The 23,480-nt window shown below is 32.1% G+C and overlaps 2 protein-coding genes across 2 annotated transcripts; one reads left to right on the top strand and one right to left on the bottom strand.

The window, feature by feature from the left end:
* The first annotated feature begins 6,571 nt into the window (after positions 1–6,571).
* Positions 6,572–10,260, top strand: LOC120089860 (WRKY transcription factor 23). Its single transcript, XM_039047278.1, has 4 exons — positions 6,572–7,104; positions 7,644–7,787; positions 8,878–9,116; positions 9,815–10,260. Exons 1-4 carry the CDS (start codon positions 6,764–6,766, stop codon positions 10,045–10,047), a joined length of 957 nt encoding a protein of 318 aa, XP_038903206.1. The 5' UTR covers positions 6,572–6,763; the 3' UTR covers positions 10,048–10,260.
* A 3,308-nt stretch (positions 10,261–13,568) lies between these two features.
* LOC120091198 (flowering time control protein FCA-like) lies at positions 13,569–23,173 on the bottom strand. The gene is made up of 16 exons (XM_039049106.1): positions 23,004–23,173; positions 22,411–22,481; positions 21,050–21,128; positions 19,566–19,648; positions 19,334–19,385; positions 18,998–19,062; positions 18,026–18,092; positions 17,494–17,573; positions 17,331–17,395; positions 16,282–16,335; positions 15,869–16,205; positions 15,511–15,672; positions 15,213–15,416; positions 14,467–14,825; positions 13,940–14,256; positions 13,569–13,732 (listed from the first exon to the last, which is right to left on the bottom strand). The coding sequence occupies exons 8-14, from the start codon at positions 17,539–17,541 to the stop codon at positions 14,763–14,765; spliced, it is 933 nt and encodes a 310-aa protein (XP_038905034.1). The 5' UTR covers positions 17,542–17,573; positions 18,026–18,092; positions 18,998–19,062; positions 19,334–19,385; positions 19,566–19,648; positions 21,050–21,128; positions 22,411–22,481; positions 23,004–23,173; the 3' UTR covers positions 13,569–13,732; positions 13,940–14,256; positions 14,467–14,762.
* Positions 23,174–23,480: the final 307 nt, after the last annotated feature.

A 23,480-nucleotide genomic window follows, 5' to 3' on the forward strand; every position in this document is an offset into this window, starting at 1 on the left:
GCTATGTCAGCACACGTCCATTCATTTTTAATCATTATGCTTTTGTAATGTTACCCACCCGTTTCCTTTCATTAGATATCACTTTTTGTTTGTTTTCTATCTTTTTTTCTTTTTTTTTTTCTTTCTTTCTTTTTTCTAAAATAGTAGATTGGCCATCAATTACATTTTGAATCACTAACTTTTCTCTATTTTCTTTTCGTTTCTTTTTTCATTATATTTCTTAATTTGACAATGTTGGTGTTTTCATTCACCCATGTTTTAGTTATCTCAATCATCTTTTGATTTTCTATTTGAAATATATATTGGATGATCAAAAATTTTTACTAAGGTTAAATAGGATACGTCTACGAGTGAATTTGAAAAGGTTAAAATCATTTTTATTATGTTTAAATTTATTTCCAAACATGATTTTAATAATTCAACTAGTTTTTAAAAAATTTGAACTTTTCAAGGATCTATTAGACATAAAATTTTGAATGTTCATGACTTATTGTTATCAGCCACATAATTGTAAGTAACATAGAGAGAACTACTCGATACTTTTCAAAGTCTAACTAGGGACCAAATATATACAAACTTCAAAATTTGATAACTAAACTTTTAATTTAAGGTCCATTTGATAATCATATGTTTTTTTGTTTTTTAAAGTTAAGCCTATAAACACTCATTCTACCTCTCAATTTTTTGTTTTGTTATATCTATTTTTTACCAATATTTTTAAAAGTTAAGTCAAATTTTGAGAAGTAAAAAATAATTTCTAGAATTTAAAATTTGACTTAAAATTCATCTCTTATACTTAAGAAATATGTAAATTATTAGAAGAAATTGAGAGAAAATATACTTAATTTTCAAAAACAAAATCTTCCTTTAGTCAACAAATTATCCACTATAAAAACCAATTTGGTCATTATACATTGAACATGACTATTATAGAGCTAGGCTTTCTTTAGGTAAAGGTTATATACATATGATAATATTTATAAATATATAAATAGTAGCATTCAATCCAAGTGATCATTATTTATAAGTGAGGTGAGTGTTTGTGTAAACAAAATATTCTACCTAATTGATGCCACTTTATCTTTTCCCATTTTGATCCATATGTTTCAGTCACTGTGAGAATATATTCTATACATTACCTTAATTGGGTGCATGCATCATATTGAGCTAGATAGCCAACTTTTCAAATACAACATGGCTTAATAAATACCTTCCAATTTAAATGCATGTTACATTTAATATTATGCCAAATTAAATGTGTTTTGAGACATTGTTTGTATATTGATCCAAAAGTTTTCGAGCATATATAGAGTATGGACACACAAATTCGCTATTTAATTTGTATGTATCGAGTTTTATTTCAAAATTTAAAATCCATCAGAATTGAACTATAGATAAATTCAGATAAATATGATAATTATATTCTATATAATGTATACTTACATTATTAAGTTGATGTATTATAATATAGGTCATATTACAATATTATTCATGTTTCATAAACTAACTTTAATTTGATATCCTGATGCTTCTTCTAAAAATTGATAGTTGAGCATAAAGGGGCGTGGATGAGTCCTTTGTTGTAGGCTTTAAATTTTTGTCGATATGTCGATATTTTCATTGATATTTTCGTATGTTCATAGGTTCGATATCGATTGATATGAGAGTGAATAAACATTCTTATAATATCATAGAGAAATCGATGAAATATGACAAAAGAATCACCATTGTGGACCTAATATTTTTAAAGGAAAATTAATATCAATTTGTACCTCTAAACTTTGAGAGTTGTATCAAATAAAACTATAATCTAATAATTATATCAATTAAAATCATGAATTTCTTAAGTGTATCCATTTACACCTTCCTTTAGATTTTGTTGGAAAAATATTGGGTGAGAATTATAATTGTTTCAACTAAACTCCTAAATTGTCGCACATGAATCAATTTATACCCTTTGAAAATGGTCAGTGTATCAATTCTTACACATGTGTAGACTTTAAATATAAGATTAAGCAAATAGACAACTAAATTTTATGTATAAACGATTTTTTAAAAAATTTAATTGAGAATCCAAAATAATTTGCTTATGAAAAGTTGAATTTAATTCATAAAATTATAAACCCTACACATGTTGTTTATTCAAATAAAACGTAATTGAAAGTATATAAATTGGTATACTTACGAATATCTAGAGCTCTTGATATAATTGTTAGTTCAAAATTTTAATGAATATAATCTCAAAATTAAGGTATATAAATTGATATTTTTCCTATTATTAATATAAGGAAAAAAGTAAACTTGCTTTAAAAAAAGGGTGAAACGCTTATTTGTACATAAAAATAGTTTTTGTGAATTATTTATAATTTTTACATATTATTTATCAATATCTATATTTTATAGATATTTCAATAAATCTAGATATTTTCGTGGACAGGTTACAGTGCAATGTAATGTTTATATTTGTACATGGTTTTTATTTTGCAACATTTTCTACTTCTATAGTGTCCTGGCGTGCAGATTAGGAATCTTAAACTTGGGAATGTTAATTTTTTTTTTTTTGTATTTAATCATCGGTTAAATTTTAAATTAGTTTAAATTTGTCACAATTATTTTAATATAGTTAAATTTAAAATAAATTAAACAAAAATTAGAAGAATATTTGTTTAAAAAAAATTGAAATAGAGATTTTGACTAAAATTTTAATTTTATTTAATCTATTGTTTTAATAATTTTATATTTTAATCTTACTTGATTTTAAAATAAAATTTCATAGACTTTTGTCACTTTAACTAATTTAAAAATGATCAAATTTTTTTTACCATAATACGCTAATTTAAAATTGAAATAAACTAGTATTTTAGTATTAAATTCAATCATTGAAAAATTATACTTTTTTTCTTCTCAAATTACATTTGAGGAATAAAAAATCATAAATTTTGACTTTTAGTTTTTACTTGGTCACTAAGTTGTTTTAAATATGTTAAATCTTTACATTTAGAAAATGATTCTAAGTCTTCGAGCTAGTTAAATTGACCAATAAAAAAATTAAAATGTTATTAAATTAAATTAGAGCTTTTAAACAAGTATAATTCTATACATATAACCTAAATAGATATAACTATATAATTACAGTATATTGACGTGTTTGGAATGACTTAGAAAAAAGATATCTTTCAAAAATTCATTTTTAATTATACACTTTTGATAAAAACTCATTAAAAAAACATACATATATTGCAATTCTTTCTTAAAAGTGTTTTTATATACAAATTTGTCTAGTTTGTTATATACTAAGAGTATTTTTATTAATATTTTTCAAGGTTGGTTGGTGGCGGTCGCCGAACGCAGCAGTCGAAGCATGGCTAATAGAGTTGGTGGTCGGAATTTTACCAGTGTAAGGGGAGGGGGGTTGTCAGAGGTTGGTCTATGGTGGCGGTCGCCGAACTCGGCAGTCGAAGCATGGCTAATGGAGTTGGTGGTCGGAATTTCACCAGTGTAAGGGGATGGGGGTTGTCAGAGGTTGGCCGGTGGCGATCAGAGTTGGTTGGTAGTGGTCGTCGGAGGTGGCAGCCGGAGTTGGTCAACGGCGTTCACTAGAGGTGGTTACTGGAGTTGGTCGGCGATGGTTGGTGGAGTTAGCAGGCGGCGTTTGTCGAAGGTGGCTGCTAGAGTTGGCTAGTGGCAGTCACCGGAGGGTAGCAGTCGGAGTTGGTCGCGATGGTCGCCAAAGGTGGTCTCCGAAGTTTGGATGACGTACTTCCTAGATTAAATTAGGAAAATTTAAAAAAAAAAAAGAAGAAAAAGAAGAAGAATAACCCATGGGTTTAAATAGTAAACACTATCCAAACCCATGGGAAAATGATAAAGGAAGCCAGGCTTCCTAAATCCATGTCCCAAACAAAAATTGGGCTTAAGATGTCTAACTCATCCAATTTCAATCCTTGAAACAAACATCCCATGTTGTTTTAATATAGTATAGTAAAGTGATAGTTCGAATTTATTTTCCTGCACGCTTCGGAAAAAACTTTAATTTTTCGCACAAATATACATATACAAATATTATTTTAATTAAATATTATATATCAATACATTTACAAGTTTAGTTTTTAAATGTTTAAATATTTATAGTAATTTCTAAAATTTTTATTTTGTGTCTAATAAATCTTTTTGATATCATAGTAATAAAATTTAGAATTTCAATTTTATATTGATTAAGTCAGACACATTTAAAATGGTTTAAAAAATAATGGTTACATGAGGGGTACAATTTAACTCTCATCTCTAGCTAATTGAACCTTAAAGTATATTAAAAATAATTTAATGTAATTGTATACTCTCCTTTATAAAGTATAGGTTGCTTTTGAGTGTGAACTCAATTTGAATGCAAAGAAATGAATTAAATAAAATTAAAAGAAAAATCATAAAAGTGAAAGTGAAAAGAGATGAAGAAAATTTTCCCCACATTTCCGAAAAGAAATTTATTTATTTACTGATCTGAATGCACGTGCGGGGTCTTTATGAGCTACTTTCAGCCTGTTGTATCGCACGTGTAAAGAACAAGATAAAACGTCTTCACACTTCGCATATCAGCCGGTTGCCGGTCCAGTAATTCACATGTACTTTTGACCCGTTTGGTATATCCTAATTTTCTGTCTATTTATTAAAATTATTCACTTTTTTTAATTATACAACATCAAATTCGTTGATTCCAAATTTTAACCAAACCAGTATATCTAATCTCTACGGGACAACAACCGTAAATTTATATTTTTAAGGAAAAAGAGCTCGTCTATAAGGGTATACATGGGTTGGGTTAGGTTCGGTTGAGGGTATTTTTTGGATCAACCCCAAAATTCGGATTGATTGGATTGGCAACCCAAATAACCCAAATAAAGTCTCTAACCCAACCCAACCCTTAAAATTCGAGTTGAGTTGAGTTGGATTGTCGGGTTATAATTTGTTTTTTTCTTTTTAATTAAAAATATGTAAATTTATATACAACACATGACTAATAACTAAAATCTCATAAAATTCAAATGCTAAATACCAATTATATATAAGATATTTATTGCAAACCTCAAATAAAGACAAATATGTAATAATAATTTTAAAATAAAATATTTAAAATTCACAAATTATCAATATAAAATAATCAAATTTTAACAAAAAGAAATATATATATATATAAAACATATTTTATTTAATATATAAAATTCGGGTTGGGTTGGGTCGATCCAAATTTTTTTTAGCCAACCCATGACTCAACCCAACCCAACAAAAATAGAAAAAATTTAACTCAACCCAACCCTTACATTTTGGGTTAAGTAGTTCGAGTTGTTCGGGTTTTCGGGTTGTCGGGTTATTTGAACACCCCTACTCGTCTGCAAGAAAAGAGAAACCTGGACACTAATGTAAGCCACGGGCACTCCGATGCTAGAAGGTTGGAAAGAAAATAAGGTAATATTGGTTGGAGAACTTACTTGTCCTTTTATGATCTTCTTTGCCTTATTTATAGGTTTTGACCCTTCTCTTATTCCTTAGCTGACTAGGGTTTTCAACTAGGGCGACTACTCATGGATTCCCTTCGAGCTGAGGCCGACCATCCCTACATTCTTACCTAGTGCTTTTAGGGTTTCATCCCTTTCTGTCTAAGCTTATGTTGGGCTCATCGTCTCTGGTTCATTATTGATTAGGCTCGGTCTGTACTTGGCCAAGGTCGACCAAGCCCATCTCTCTTTTGGGGTTGCTCTACTCTCCTTCGTTTGTTGTTCGTTGACCATTTTTACCCTTGATTCTATAATCCACCCACAACGTTAACCCCCACTCCCAAATAAAGGTTCATGATTTTTCGGGCTTTTTATCGCGGATTTTTAATTCTTGGAACCTATCTTGGGAGTACATCTCCCCTTCAAACTCTAAGCCACCTCGTCGCGAAGCTTAATTCAGACTTGGTAGGGGTTGTTAGGTTTACAAGCCAAACCCTTTTGAGGTCCAACCATTTTCAATGCACTTCTCCATCTCATGACGAAACTATGCACCAAATCGTGTCAACCCCACTTCTAAGGATAGCCCCGACAACAAGTTATTGTTCAACTGATCCTGAGTGATCCCTGGATCGAGAGTTGGCCTGAAATATTGTCCAATTAAATTATGGCTTCCTGATATTCTTTTTCTTTTGTCGTAGCTTACTATTTGTTACTATATATTTACTATTTCCTACCACTCATCCTCTCTCTTTCTTTTTATTACGATATTTACTATTTTCTATTAAAACTTAAATAATATACCTTCTAAATACTGACTTTTAGAACACAAATTATAATAATTCACTATAATCACGGATTCTTCCACTAATCAGGTAGCTTTCTCGTAAGTATAAGGACATTTATGATACTTTCGAAAAAAATATATTTTTTAAAGAAATGTTTAGTGTGGAGAGTTGTAATTGAATGAGTGGGAAAAAAGAGAAAATAGGTGGCATGGTAAGTTTTAAGTTTCACCGACTCTGTCATATCCGTACGAACCGATGACCTACAAATTCCCACTCACTTCCCTACCCTTCATTTTCTCCCCCTTTTCTCTTCCTCTTTCTTCTTCACAACAACACACCATCTTATAACTCTAAACTCTCATACCCTCTCTCTCTCTCTCTCTCTCTCTCTCTCTGATACTTTAAGTTTTTAGACATACAAATTAACAAAAAAAAAAAAAAAAAACAAAAACAAATTCAATCAACAAACGCCATAGCAGAGCATCGCCCATGGACGACGAGAAGAAGAAGGAAGGGATTGTAAAGCTCGAAGACACTAGCACAAGCAGCGACGGCGGTGGCGGCGGCGGCGATGGTGGTGGAGATTTCCCATTTTCCGATAACGTGATACCAAATGGATTCTTTGATTTTTCTGACGGTGAAAAATGCTCTGTTGGGTTCATGGAGTTGCTTGGTCTTAATAATAACTGTGAATTTAAGGATTATTGTTCTGAGGTTTTTAATCCTCCGGCCACCCCCAATTGCTCCTCCTCCGTCTCCTCCGCCTCTAGCGACGCTGTTAACGACGACGACCCACAACAACAACAACAACTCAACCCCACCACTAAACAGTTAGTTTTTTTTTTCTCCCTCTTCTTCTTTTCATTTAATATCTTAAAAAAAAAAAAAAAAACTTTTTTTTTTCATTATTGTTTTCATCAGATCCGTCCTGAAAATGGGTTTTTAAAATTTTAATATATATAAAATTTTATTTTATTAATAAGAAAAAAGGAAACTTGTTCAAGTTATCCACCTAACACTTTGTCTTTGTGTTTGCATTTATGACTTTTTGTTGGATTTTGTGCTATGAGTTGAACCACAAACCTTTGAGATTTGGAATTGAGAATACAGTGTGTTTTAACTATTTGAAAATTATGTTCAACCTTATACTTTTAGGAACATTTTCCCCCCTAATTAGACAGAACAAATGTTTTTGGGGTTATGTTATGGGAATGATTTGAAGGTAGATGTGTTTTGTGTTTGATACCCTCTTATATGATATATTTGTTTTTCCTAAGTTTTGTGATTGAATTGAAATTAAGTTAAAATGAAATGGGATTGAGTAAATAAAGCTAATGAGTTGGTTGGGTTGGAATGATAATGTAAAAAGATTGAAAGTGAAAAAGAGGAAGGAGAAGAAAGAGAAGGAAGCCAGATTTGCATTCATGACAAAGAGTGAAGTTGATCATCTAGAAGATGGGTATCGATGGAGAAAGTACGGCCAAAAAGCTGTCAAAAACAGCCCTTTTCCTAGGTATTCTTCTCTTCCTTTTTTACTATTTTACTTTTCTTTTTTCTTTTCCCTCTCCCTTTTCAATCTTAATTACCTTTTAATCCTTCTTTAAACCATTTCTTCATTTCCCTTTCTCTTTCTTAAATACTAACATAGTGTTTTTGAGACTTATCTATTTTTGTGTAGTTCAAACAATTGTCCGATCAAAATTGTCAACACAAATATTTTTTTTTTTAATTTTTTATTTTGTATGTAAGGGAAAGGAAAATGAAAGTATGAAATTAAATGCAGTCTATCACATTTGTATATTTACATAAAGTATCTATTACGATTTTAGGGTCTCATTAAATAACCATTTCATTTTCTAAAATTAAATCTATAAACACCTCAATTACCTTTAGATTTTCTTCCTTTATTAACTACTTTATGCTGATGTTTTAAAAAACTAAGCAAAGTTTTAAAAACTAAAAATGATAGTTTTTAAAACTAGTCTTTAAAACCCTACTTTTATTTTTGTAATTTAACTATGAATTCAACTCTTTTATTTAGAAAAGATGATAACCATGGCAAGAAATGGAGAGAAAACAAGTATAATTTTTTAAAACAAAAAGCAAAAAACCAAATGGTTATCAAACGATACTTAAACTTTCAATTTGTGTTTTATAGGTCTTAAAACTTTCACTTTTATATATAATCATTCTAACAAAATTAAAATTTTTAAAATTAGTGTATGTATATATATTAAAATTTTATGACCATTGAAAATATAAACTTTTAATTTTGTCTCTAGAAGATTTGTAATTTTTAAAAAAATATATCAAATTGAGGTTTTAGGACCTATTAATAATAGGTTTATAAGGTCTAGAACTAAATAGACACAATAGTAAAAATTTAGAGCCTATTTAATCCTAAGACTTAATAAGAAATGTAATTAATCTTTTAATTAACTTAGAATGAGTATTGTTTAATTTCTCTTTTTTTTTTCAATTGAAATTTGTAAGTTTGGGATGATGAATATTGAATGATAGTATAACTCTCCCTTTACTTTTTAGAAAAATGTTTTGACTTTGAATATTTTTATATGGTTTTTTTCCCTTTCTATCTTCTTTAGGAGCTATTACCGTTGCACAAGTGCAGCTTGTAATGTAAAGAAGAGAGTTGAACGATCTTTTGCTGATCCAACCGTCGTGGTGACCACCTACGAAGGCCAACACACTCACCCAAGCCCGATCCTATCCCGGTCCGCCCTAGCCGTCGCTATTCCACCTCCGCCCTCCACCGGTGGCCCAGGCGGAAGGTGTGTTGGCGTTGCAGCCATGCCGTGGCTCAAAGCTAGCAACAATCCTCATGGTCGGTTTGCTTCTTATCATTTTGAGTGATTTTAAATCTACGATGAATGAACCATTTTTCAAATTAAAATGATTGAATTTCGCAAGCGGGATTTTTAAGGTTTATTTATTTATTTATTTTTGTGTTCTTTTAACATTTCTATACCTACTTCTTATACTTTTAAAATATTCATTTTTATATTTGTAGGTTCATTTTTCAAAATATTTATATTTTAGCATCTAATTTTTTTAAAAAAAGTGGTTGTTACTATCCCAACCATAAACTAGCCATCAATAAACTAGCAAATTAATATGGAGAGTAGGGGTTCGGAAAGAGACATTAGTTCAATTGAAAACGACGTGTCATCAACTTATTTATCTTATAAAACAAATTATAAATTAAACGTATAACCATGGTCTATATTATAGGAATATTTTTAAAATCAAAATCAAATTTTAAAAATTTTTAAAAATAGTTGTCAACAACTTGTTTTTTATATAAAGAAATAGCTGGGACATTACATTACTAGAAAACAAACACTTTTATAAAAACAAAAAAAATAAAATAAAATAGTAACCAAGAAAAGATTGTGATTAAAGAGCTAGAAAGTTCTGAAAAAATGTTAAAATTCAAACAAAAAGTTATGCACTCTTGAAACAATTATTAAAATTTCAAATCACATCAATTAAAATGATTTGTTGATATTTCTTTTGTAATAGTCGAAACAAATGGTGACATTATTCCAGCATGGTCTCATCAATACTTTCAAAATTCGACCTACGCTACTCCCCAAAATTTAGCCGTTAATTACAACCGAAGCAACCACATCGGAGCAGCGAACGCGGCTGGAATCCTCCAGGAGAAACGGTTTTGCAACCCAAAAGCTACATTTCTTGTAGACCATGGGCTGCTTCAAGATGTTGTTCCTCCCCACATGCTGAAACAGGAGTAAAAATATACTATATCATTAGCCATTACAATATATAGATATATAGATATAAAATTATATTAGTTTAAGTTGAAAAACTTGTGTTTAGTTTGAATTTTAGCCCAGAGAACTGACTTGTGTTGTTCATAGAAGATGTTAGATGAACACAAAGAAAATCCATTCATGATTATGAGGTTGAATTTTCTTGCTGACAAAGTTTGATTGATGATGATCTCATCTTCTCTTTTTACGTTGAATTTCTGATTTCGAAATTGATAGTCTATCTATGTCCTGTATTAATTGAGTTATCATGCTCATTTTGACTCATCTTTAAAAAAAAGTATTTGACTTTTCATTTACATTTTACTAATCTTTCAATGTTATAATCTTTGTGTTTTTCATATGTATTTCACTGTACGAATCCTTTTATAATCTGTGTTTTTTTAATCATCTAAAAATCAAACTTTTATTCTTAAAGTTAATAGTATAGATTTTACGTCGGTTTGATTTTGGTTTCATTCTTGTAAGTTGATACAATACCCTGTTTTTTATTTTTTGGGTTAATGAGGTGAGAGAGAGAGAGAGTGAGAAGATTGTGTGACAGAAGAAAGAGAAAATGGGTAAGAGAGGTTTTGTTGGTTCCATTAAATGATCTCTCTGATCTCTCTCTTTTGGCCCATATCTTTGTTTTTTTTCTTCCTAGGCAGAGAATATTGCGATTGATTGTTAACAAAAATGGAGGCAAAGGTTGAAATTTTCCGGTATTAAAAATGGAAGGACACTTTTACCTATGAGTTCTATTTTTTTTTTTTTTTTCATTATTTACTTCTATGCTAAGTTTTGATGATCAGGGGAAAAAATGTTATTTAAAACTTGTTTGAGGTTTTAGAATTTAAATGTTAAAGAAATATGGAAATCAATGTAAAAAAATTATGAAAAACAAGCATATAGTTTTCAAAATTCAAATAGTTATCAAACGACACCTAAAGAAACAAATTTGTTTATGTAATTTGAGTGAAATAATATGTTTAGTCCTTCAATATCATATGTTTTTTAAAAAATGTGAGATAGAAGATTGAATCTTCAACTTCAGAAAAGATAAAAATGTCTTATGTTTGAATTGACATATAATTTTAAATGGTTAATGAACTTAATTAGGTTTAGATATTGAAACATATTAAAAAGACTATATATATGAATGTTTGGTTCGACTCGTGGGCATTAGGTGATTCAACAACAACACTTGATTGTTAAGAAAATTTACTTATTATTGAATTTTAGAGAGGTGGTTTACTATAAATTAAAATTATTTCCTTTAAACCCTTTTGTTATATCAAATCCCATTTTTACCAACTTAATCAACCTATGATGGTTTAGAAATATGTCTGTTTTTTAACATGAAGAGAAGTATGTTGTACGCAAATGGCCAATTTGAATCTAGCTCAGTAAATAATTAAGACATTGGCTTTCATGTCAAAGGTCGATGATGCGTAATGGTTAGACTCTGTTAATGGTTTGGGATTGATAATGAATATGGTGTGGGATGATACCAAATATGGAAGAAAGAATAATATCTGTGTACAGGAATTGACTAATATAGGCCTATCAAGCATTGCAAGATCCTGTTTCTTTTGTGGGTTTGGTTCATTGAATGATGGGGACAGATGGGAATATGCAAACATAGTGGAAAGAGAAAGGGAGGGTTTGATTGAGATGTGAAGAATCTATGGCATATTCGAAAGTGATTTTTAAATTGGTAAAAATTTTAACATCACTTCGAAATATGTTTTCCAATGATAAGAAAAATCATCACCCGCAAATGGGTTTTGAGATAAAAGTTTGGATTTTTGGAGGTAAGATAAGAAAATAAACAATAGTTTCGAAGTTTGTGGATGGGAGATTAGAGTTTATAGATTTAGAGATGAGAGATTTTGAATTGGGTAATATTTGGGTGCATCTTCTCTATGCTTCATTCTCCTTTACTCACACAAAAAAGTAATTAAAATATTTTAAATAATAAATAAGAATAATTTACTACATGTCAAATTATGATAAGATATACAAAGATAGATATTCTCGCGATTCACCTAAGTATTTTGATTTTGAATGGATGAAAACATTGGGATTTGGTACATTTCCATGCAATACAAAAAGTGGAATATTCTTTTTATTGTTGATGTTGTACTACAAATAAAAAATCCATAAATTTAGCCTGAAATGGAGGCGTCGAAAGAAACTTCAAAACTCATACAATATATTTTCATTAATTACACTTACATACACTATCTTTTTATTTTACTTTTCTTGAATCTTTTTTTAGTTATCTGTTCGTTTTATGTGTAAGGAAAATTGGAACAAAGAATTAAATCTCAATCAGTCGTGATTGTTATAAAACAAAACACTCTTAACAAGAGTAACACGAAGAAGAAATGATGAAAGCAAAGTAGAGAGAACGATTGTATTTCTCAACTGTTGTGTTGTTTCTAAGTCTTTACACTCTTGTTTAGTGTTACGAGTAAGTTTTAAATTACATTACAAGTGTGAGAGTCTATAGAAATGTCCATGAGCAAGTGTGGGGATGGAGATGACTTCCTCCTCAAATTCTCATCACCTTTACCTCTCATTTCATTCTATATCTCCATAAATTCTTCGATTAATTTTGTGAAAAATTATTTCTCATTTAATTTTTTAAGAAAACTTTAATGAAATTATTTTTAAGCAAAAAGTAATAAATTTACATTTGAAGAAAAAAAATATTCAATTAAATATTTATTTCGAATCCTCATTTAAATGTTTCTTTATGAATCTTTATTTATTCCTTCTTAAACTTCTCAAGTGAAGTAAAATAAAATAAATTCATGTTAAGTTATTTAATTATCCATAATATGAGTCTTAAAATGATTCAAACATGCATATCAAATTATTCTTTCAATATAATTACCTATACATTAGAGTGTAAAGTGATTCAAATATATATACATGTGCGCCTGTTTGTGTGTCTGTGTTTATATATATATTTTTAACAATAATAATAATAATAAATAGGGTGGGAACTAAGAACAATGATAGGGAATGTAATCTTCGTCTCAATCTCTATTGAGCAAAGCCAAACATCTCTATCAAGGATTGTTCTTCATCTGCCCATGTGGTGTAATAAATTCATTTTTCTAAAAAGAAATGCCTAAGATTATAAAAGAAAAATTTACAAATAGAAAAAATATCAAACTAGAAATTACAAAATATATATATTAAATATATATTATATATATATATATATATATTAATAGACACTGATAAACTTCTATTAGTGTCTATCACATAATATTAATAATAGACTTCTATCGACGTCTATCACATAATATCAATGATAAACTTTTATCAATTTCTATTACTAATAAATACTGATAAACTTCTATTAACCTTATAAAAGAGATTAAATTTTACTATTTTATATAAATAATTTTTCTTATTTTTCAATTTTTGAAAATTCCCCATCATAAAGTATGATCATATAGATTAAGTGAATGTAAAAGTGGTACCAAGTATTCAATATTTAAGGGATCAAGTGAATGTATAAGTGGTACCAAGTATTCAATAATTAAATGACCTTAAATATTTTCACAAAAAAATGGTGTCAAATAAACAGTTGATGGGGAACCAATCTCCATATCCAATTGTCTGTCTACAAAAACAATAATAATAGAGGCACCTGCAAACCAGCAAACAGTCACTCAACCAATAAATAAAGTGAATACATAAAAAAAAAAAAAATAATAATAATAATAAAATAAAATAAAAAATAAAAATCCAATTATTCAATTCAGATTAGCCAAGTTAATCTTTATTGCAATCAATAAGAACACCAGACCTGTCTAGTGAAAAAGGTACATATCATATCAACCTAAACATATCTCACCTGATTAATAAATCCAATGTTTGAATGCTTCTTCATAGTGTGTACTTCGACCAAAGATCTAACATTTGAACCCTTCCACGTACATACGATGGTAATATCTTTGAACCCCTTTATAATTCTTCAAAGAAGATGAAGTTATAAAGTTCAAAGTGTCTAGAAGATAGAAAAACGTAACAAATAAAATCAAGGATCAACTACAAAATACTCTATTAACAAAAAAAGATACAAGATAAACTAATAAATTTCCTTTATCAAGTCTCAATAGCACACTTAATCCCTGATCTCCTTAAAGCTGATTTCTCATCCAAGAAGAATCCCTGAAAATAATTTTGAACTATAATGAGAACCTTATCACTAACCAAAATAACTTCGGACATATTCAAAGTCAATTACAAAACAAACATAAAACCGGAAAATTAAAATAAAATAATAAGGAACCTAGTGGCATCTATGTGTTAATCAAGTATTGAATGGATTACAGGAGGTAGAACTACAGTTTCTAAAGCATTAATAACAACATTAATTACCGTTTAGAGCAGCAACTCCATCGAAGCACATGCAAGCTCAGCCCTATTCTTTCATATACATATAAATACACCAACAGGTACAGCGCCATTGAGATACCCAATAGACTATACAGTACATCAGCTTTACACAAGCAATTTAAAATCGTCTTGGTTATGAATCGAACAGCTAACATGTAGTCTTTGTTACCATCCTAAATCACACTGTACTGACTAGACATTAAAGGCTCAATGTTAGTTGCCGGTAAACTTCAAAATATCTTAAATAACCTTCCTAATAACAACTTAAGACAACATTGTTAAACACAGGCTGGACTAACAACAGGGCTTGGTTTTGATTGAAGTCGCATACAATCCAACTCCTGCAGAATTTGAACATGTTAAAGAATTAGTGAGAACTGAAATCTGGAACTCGAATTCTCAAGCAGTGTTATTTGGCTTGTTCAGGAATGCTTTAACTTGTTTGAGAGTGCTTTTAAAATTAAAATCACTTCAAAACACATTTTAAATTCTTTGAAATCAATTTAGTACGATTGCACACTTTTAAAAGCAAATTTCATACCATCAAAATTAATTTTGAGGATAAAAGTGATTTTACCCATTTCAAAATTACTCTCAAACACGGTTTATGTACAGTATACGAGTAGTAATTTTATGTACCACTACCACCTAGCATCAACCTTATATAATTGCATGGCTTAACAAAAATATAACAGGAAAAGATATAGTGAATCCAAGAGAAGATATACATATATGAATATGTACGAATGAATACTAACTCGTACAGCTGAGGAAAATTGGACTTCGAGTTTTTGACTGAAGAGATTTGGCTGAGGCGGCACTTCTGGAGAAGAGAGACCTGCTAATGAAGAATGAAGCTGATGGTTCGATTTTTTAAGCTTTTCCTGCTTTAGTTGTTGCTCAAACAAGGCAAACTCCTCTGGCTTCTCCCACTAAGGACCAATTTTGGAAGGTATCTATCATAAATTGCATCACAAAATTGGAAACAGTTGCGGCAAGACGGATGAAGGAAGACATAAAGCTTACCAAGCTTTCATAGGTGACACAGTTATAATAGTATTTGAAACCGTCTGGGCAGGTGTGTTCACTCCAGTCACACTCCAAAGTAACTTCTACCTGAGAGCATGGACGCCCCACAGGCGAGTTGGGAGTACCACTAAAGGTTTGAACACCACGTGCAGCAGGAGGCTGCACAAAGACATAAAAGACAAAGTTACCATGACAATGTGACATTAAATGATCTCTTTAGTAATTGTCCCCACAGTCAAGTTTCAAATTTTGTTTTATTGCTCCTGGAATAGAATTAGGATGCCAATCATGACATAATCTTTTACTTTAATGTAATTTAACAGCTATTACAAGGATTCTATAATTCAGATCATACCGTATTCTCATGGACCTTTAAATTTTGCTGCTGATGTGAATCTTGCCAGGGCTGTTGACAAAGCACCTGATTCTGCATCTTAGAAAAATCAGTCTGTGTAGAAGGCTGACAAATTTGCTGCGTTGACCTCATTGGTTGTGATGACATTTGAGCAAAAGATGATGAGGATTCCTGTATTTGAGGGGAGGGTTTCTGTGTGGTATTAGGAGCAAAAGGGGCATGGGATGCCACTTGGGAAGCATTCCTTGGTGGTCCTAAACATAAAGAATTTTGTTGTCCGGGGTATTGATTATTGGGAAAACATCCTCCAGCAGGAGGAACAAGAGGAGGTTCAGGTCTAGAAAAGGTTAAACCATTAAGAAAACAGTTTACGTTATAAAATTAGACAAAAAGAAACAATAAATACACTATACCTAAACGGATGAGGAGGATGACCAAATCTCGGGCTCCCTGATACATTGTTGCTTCTGTGTAGAGAGAGATATATTTAACGAATGAATATTTACACAACCAATAAGAAAATAAGAAGAAAACAACCTATACTATATCTGTTATCACGCAAATGTATGTACAGTCAAAATGTTTGACCATCACATTTATGAAACATAGATGCCTATTTTTTTTTTTTTTTTTATAATAATAAAACATAGATGCCTAATGGCCTGCAATATAAAAACTAATTATTGTTAGCTCACATCACAGTAGTTCAAATTCAACAGATATCCATCTAGAGGGTTCATCACTTTCAAACAGGGAAACAGGGGATATCATCGGTAGTTCCCATTTTTCTGAAAGAAATGAACCTTCAAGTTGAGAGGAAGCAAACGTGGGGGTAGGGTGAGGGAGGCATACAAGGATTCATAGGAGTTGGCTCTCACATTTCCTTGCATGCTCTCTCTCTCACACACACACATTATATATACAGTGTTTTAAAAAGCCCTACCAGGCGCATGCCTTGGCGCGCCTAGGCTGAGGTGCAGGTCTGGCACCTTGCCTTGAAAAGCCTTGGGGATTTTTCATTATTTTTTAAAAAAATAGTAATAATTTGGTTTTTTCCCCTCTTTATTAACTAAAAAAAATCAAATTTACTAAGCCTAAATGCAAAAATTCTTATATTTCGAGGTCCTATTTTTTCATATTTCCACTTCAAGTATGTTTTCTTTTCTTAATGTAGTACTTTTATATATATTAGGCCTCAAAAAAAAAGCCCACGCTTTTCTCCGTCTTGCACTTGAGCCCGAAAAATTGCGCTTTATCGCACCTTCCGTTTTAAAAAATACTGATTATATAATGTACACTATCACAGCCTCGGGGGTCTCTACAGATTTAAAGACAGTAGTTATTCAGTGATGCAAGAAGCAAGACGACTAAGGACGACAGATAAGAAATCAGTAACAAGGGACTGCACTTCTTCATATAGAGAATATATATAAGAAAATAGTAATGTATTAGGAGGCCAAACCTTTGTTCACCAATCCTGGGTTTCTTAGGGTCTGCCAGACGAACAATCAACGGCTGATCACAACCCTAGCAACGCAGAAACATGAAATCAATGTTAAGCTTACAAGAGTAATTTACACCTATAGCACACAGAGCGTAGATGGGATTATATAGACAAGCCCTACTCTCATCGTAAAATTTCCATTCAATGCTTTGATTGCTGCCAGTGCCATATCTCTACGAGCATACTTAACAAAGGCAGATCCTTCACAAGAGCATGAGCATCAAAATCAGAAGCATAAATTGAGATACTGAACCAGAATTGAAGTTAACTTTGCCAATTACAATGGAGAGAAGAAATTAAAAGCCTAAATAACTGGTCCATAAAACAGTGATGCTAGATGTTAGAAATAATGTTTCAATTCTAACTGATTTTCTGACACAAGATGAAACTATAAGTAACTTATCCATCAGAATAGAGATTTTACTCTACAATGATCTGCTCATGATGTCATCCTATGCAAGTTCCATGACACACGTGACAAAGAAATTATGGATAGGCTTGACTGGGTTCAATGCAGTAAATTGAAAATTAATAGCTTTTGAGACAAACCTTCATGTTAAGTACAATAAACTATCTAAAATCTTCCTCAATAAACTTTAATAGAAGGATCATAGAATTTCTTAGTTATGCTGCAAGCAGATAATTTTACATACCTCGGCTTTGCTTCAGGTCATCACGTATGATATAAATATCCTCAACAAAACCATAAGGTGAGAATACCTGACGGATGAAACGTTCACAAAAGGTTCTTAAGGTTCTTAATTGAATAAATGGAAAATATTAATAAATAACACAAATAAAAGCTAAAAGCTAAAAATTTAAAAAAAAAAAAAAAAAACCCTACTTTTCTGGCTTCATTTATTCGGTGGTTTCCTCAAACTATCATCCATAAGCTTTATAGCAGTGAACAAAATAACATATAATAATCGTTTTCCCTAGTCCTGCAAAATCTTTTTGCACCCTCCAATAACACGCACGACATCTTCAAAAGTCGCACAACACACAATAACCAAAACTTAAATCAAATCCACACTGAGGGAGGATAATGAGAAGATCCGAACCAGTTCATGAACACCTAGAGGCAACCCTAATTCTGAAGAAACATGAGTGGCCATTATGAAACACCCCAATTAATTATTATCCTAGTAGGCAACCACCATGATTTGAATGCATGAACTCAAAATAATTTAATCCTATGGCTTACCCAACCATGGGGGAAAGTCCAAAGGAAAGAAGAAGGATGGTCTTTTACTAATGTGTATAATTATGTGGATTATTTTTTTCAATTATTTGTTTAAATTAATAAATTGAATGTTTAATTAGGTTAGTCAATTTTTAGAAAACTACTAATCTTGAGGTTAAGTAACTACTATACCATTTATCCAAAAAAGAGAATGCGAAGTCTCACACTACACCTTTAAGAACAATATATAATTAATTTAAAAATTTCCGTCATCTTTCCACTAATGTAGTTAACAAAAGTTTGTGGTGGCTAATCTTTCGATGACTTTCCAACACCTCAGAAGACAAAATTGTTCAAGTATTCAAATTAAACTAAAAGTGCAATGTTTCTTTTAAGAAAATAACTCAATGCTGTGTGAATGTGAAGAATATTGCTTACTTACCTCCTCAATTTCCCTTTTTGTAGTATTTTTATTCAAGCTACCAACATACAATTTTTCAAGTACTCCTACATAAAACATAAAAATAAAAAATTTGAAAAGGGCAAAGTAATGAGATTATTGATCAAGGGGCTCCCCCTTATGGGAAAAAATCAGAATGATATGCACCTTGGTCGTGCAAAGCTCAAAACATAGAATGCAAAAATGCAGTAGAAAACAATGCTCAACTACTGCTTTGCAAAGTGAAATAGCCTTGCTATGATGCAAACAATACAGCATACATAAAGGAGAAATACGTCAAAGTTTTGCAACAGGAAGTCAGAAATGCCAGAAACTTACCGATGCGGTCCTTTTCACTGTCAGCATATTTCACATTGATAGGAGTCAGTTCCTGTTATAAAAAGAATAATAAGAAAAGTCATCTTTTTTTAAAAGAATAATGAGAAAAGTCATTATGACATCAATTGAGTTACCTAAATATTATCAGAAACAGTACAAGTGACTTGTTAGTCATTTAATTTTGATATGAAACAAACTTTCAAAATCAGAGCAAAAGTGCTTCATAACTCACTCCAGGAAAAGTATACTGGTTGTCCAAAGCTCTGATTGCCCTGTCTGCTTCAACGGAGGTAGAGTATTTCACAAAACAACTACCTGAAGAGGAAATCATAGATCTGCTTTAATATTATTCTTAAGAATGACAGCATACAAAGACAGATGCAGTAACCAGAATCCGTTTGGATCCTAACAATAAAGATTATACATATATATCAAAGCTGTTATTTAGAAATGACATTTCAGTCATTGAACTTCAATTAAAGATGATATCTGTAAAAGAAGCATGACAAAGTCAACTTGAAATAACAGCGCCATAGAAAAAAAATAATAAAAAAGGCAGAGATGATGTTAATAGTGTGTAAGAGTTGACAAGTGTTTTTGAGAAATTGAGAAGGAATATGACAACAATTCGATAAATTAGAGGTTGCCTTGACAAGGGGATGCTCCACTTTGAAATCAACTCATAGTACTCGTCAGGATGTTTGGATAATCGTACAGATGACCAAAATATTGAGTGAAATGAGATTTCACCTACTTTCTAAATTTTAAGATATTTGTCCTTTGGCTTAAATCATATCCATGTGAAATTACTGAATCGGGCATCACACACACAGATTGGGCCTCTCGCTCTCGCTGTCTTGCTCCTCTCTCAATTTTCCCTATCACTCTTGGTCCCCTCTCTCTCTCTCGATCTCCTCTCACTCTCACAGTCTCACTCTAATCTCTCACTCTTGTTCTCCTCTCTCTCAATCTCTTCGTTCTCTTGCTCTCATTCACTCGCCTCTTTTCGGCGAAAAGCACACATCCGATGTTCCAACAACCACTCCATTCCTTTTCCAATGAGCCAACAACCTCTCTAGCTTGCAATCGCGACTGGAAAGGAATAGGGAGGGGAAAAAGTGGAGAAAGGAGAAAATCAGGAAAAGGAAGAGGGCAAACAAAATTAAAGTTATTTTGGTAATGTTGGCTAATGATAAGGGAACAGAAGGGCAACAATTTTTAAGTTTGAAAAAAGTGGGGCAAAATCCATTATGGGTCTTTTTTGGCGGCTTCTATAGCATTATCTCGGATATATGTTCTCCAGGAGTACCCTCCTTCCCCATTTCCAAAAGACAAAGGTACTGAGACCAAACTCAATTTTCACTCCTGAACACTCCGTGTAAGAAAATTTTAAATAAACCAGAACATCCCAATTCCACATAGTCGTACTCCAAACTAAAAGTATGAAGATCAAAAGTGAGCATATCTCGGATATATGTTCTCCAGGAGTACCCTCCTTCCCCATTTCCAAAAGACAAAGGTACTGAGACCAAACTCAATTTTCACTCCTGAACACTCTCTATAAGAAAATTTTAAATAAACCAGAACATCCCAATTCCACATAGTTGTACTCCAAACTAAAAGTATGAAGATCAAAAGTGAGCATATTGATGCTCTAGTCAACCCATTAAACAGCAGAACAATAAAATGGAATTAAATTTAAAATGAACAAAATACCTTGTTGTTGGCCAGTTAGTTTATCCCTTAATATTACAATCTCAACAATATCTCCATGTACTTCAAACAAAGGACGAATCTGAAACCAAAGATTTAATATCTGTTAATAAAGCTAAATTATGACTTTAAGAATTGTAGATGACTTCAATACGATGGAGAAATAAAATGAATTACAGTGACATGAACTATCAAACATTTAGAAGTCTGCTTTTGAAGTAAGAAACAAAATACTAAGAACAAAAACAAGTATAAAACACTCTCCCTATTGAATCTTGATTAAGTTTTTAATGGAAGAACTTTTTCTGAGTACTTTTGAATGATTTGAAGAAGTTCGCAGAAACATTTCATATGAATTTGTGAAATGATACAATCATTGTTACTTAGTTAAGGTTAGGAGTGCAAACAATATCCCACATTGGTTAGGGAAGAGAATGATCAAGAGTATATAAGTGTAGCCGGAAATTATCTCCATTGATGTGAGGCCTTTTGGGTGGTACCAAAAGTAAAGTCATGAGGGTTTACACCCAAAGTGGACAATATCATACCATTGTGGAGATAGATGGAGGTTTTGTCGACCTTAACAATTGAGATCAGAGTCATAATCTAAACCTAGTTGTGTGGCGAGATCCTCAACGATTTCGAACAAAAGTAGTGAGTCTTGTGGATGAATCCAAAAATTGGACAAAAAGTTCTTGGAGCGGCAAGCAAGTAATAACTCTATCGAGCTCATTGGCAGAGCATTAGATCTTTGTTCATGGGGAAGAGATTAAGGGTGCGACAAGTGGTCAACATCAAATGTGTATTCCACAAAAATGATTTGCGATTGTGCTCTATCTGGCTTTGCAACTGGGCCTTATAGGAGCAAGCTCTCGTAGGCGATCAAAATTGGACGAATGAAGGAAGATTCAAGGTGGTACTTTGTTCAAAGGGAGGATTGTTAGGAGTGCAAACTGCAAATAAAGCGCCATTTTGGTTAGGAAGGGAATGATTATATTCATTGGTATATAAGTGTGAACAATTATCTCTATTGGCATGAGGCCTTTTGGGTGGTACCAAAAGTAAAACCATGAGGGTTTATGCCCAAAGTAAACAATATCATATCATTGTGGAGATAGGTGGAGTTTCTGTTGTCCTTAATATTCACAACCCTCTCAAGGAGTAAATAAGCTTCCCAAAACTCCAAAATGAAAGAAAATGAACATAATGTACTGTATGTAAGCCTACAAATTATGAAAACCCCAAAAAATAACTCAAAAGATGGAACCATGATCCATGATATACGACCATGAATCTTCCTTCCCAAAGAACTCTTTCGCCTACAAAGTAATATGAGTTGGCAAAGCCTGGAAATTAAAACTTACAGCTTCTTCAGTTCCTGTTCGTGGAACTTGGGCAACATACAACTTCACATGACCACTAGCCTCAGCATGATCTGGAAGAAAACAAACAAAACAAAACATCTCAGTGGCATTCATTATGGAGTAAAAAATTGCTCCAAAGAAAAGCAATATCAGATAGTTGTTGAACTAAAAGTTTCCCTGTGCCTCATGTTAATTGTTAGACAGTTAATAGAGTATTCTGATGTTTTCAAAGTAGACCTCGACTTCATTGCATAAAAATCTTGGAATACTTGAAGAAAAGTTCAAAAAAGAAAATAATAAATAAATAGAATCCTAACGCAATCGTACAGAACCGAGAAATAATCAAAGGAAAGGGAACGTGAACGTCGAAATTTCAAATGCCCAATAAAGAGAAAAATTAGTCATATTTTTTACAGTCTAAAGAGAACTCTTTAAGTTCAGTTCATAATCCAACAGAGAATTGCAAGTTCGTCTACAAGAAGTAATTAGATCAATTAGGTTTAGAAGAGCAAGAAACATTTCATGTTCTATATTAACGTAGAAAAAAGAAATAGATATTTTCTACATTACATGATTCATCAAACAACAAATACCTGCAGGAACATTTCTGTTGGAAAAGTTTCTAGGCCTTTTACGCCCCAAATTTGCATTATGATTACCACAATGCCTCAAACCGCCGTTTCCGAACCCCTCATTCTTCTCGCCGTTAAAGTGCGGTTGGGGACGGTAGTTCGGGGTCTGATGTGGAACTCCGGTTGGCTCCAGTTATTCTGCTGGTGTTGGTACGGCTGCTGGTGCTGGTGAGGTGGCGGTGGCGGGGGCTGGGGCTGGTGCGAGTGCTGGTGTTGGAATGGAGGCTGGTGCTGCGGCGGCGGCGGGGCGCGGAGGTGGCGGATGTGGCCGGTACTGAGGGGGATAATTGGGCTGGCCAAAAGGGGGGCCGGGATGGTGATTGGGGTATTGAACATAGGGATCAAACTGGTGGTTGAAATTGGGGCGGCGGTCGTCGGAAGGCCACGACGGTGCGGAGGAAGAAGGGTTGTGCCTCTCCAGTTTTGCAGAATTGGAAT

This window comes from Benincasa hispida, chromosome 11 (assembly GCF_009727055.1).
Source record: "Benincasa hispida cultivar B227 chromosome 11, ASM972705v1, whole genome shotgun sequence".
NCBI lineage: Eukaryota > Viridiplantae > Streptophyta > Magnoliopsida > Cucurbitales > Cucurbitaceae > Benincasa > Benincasa hispida.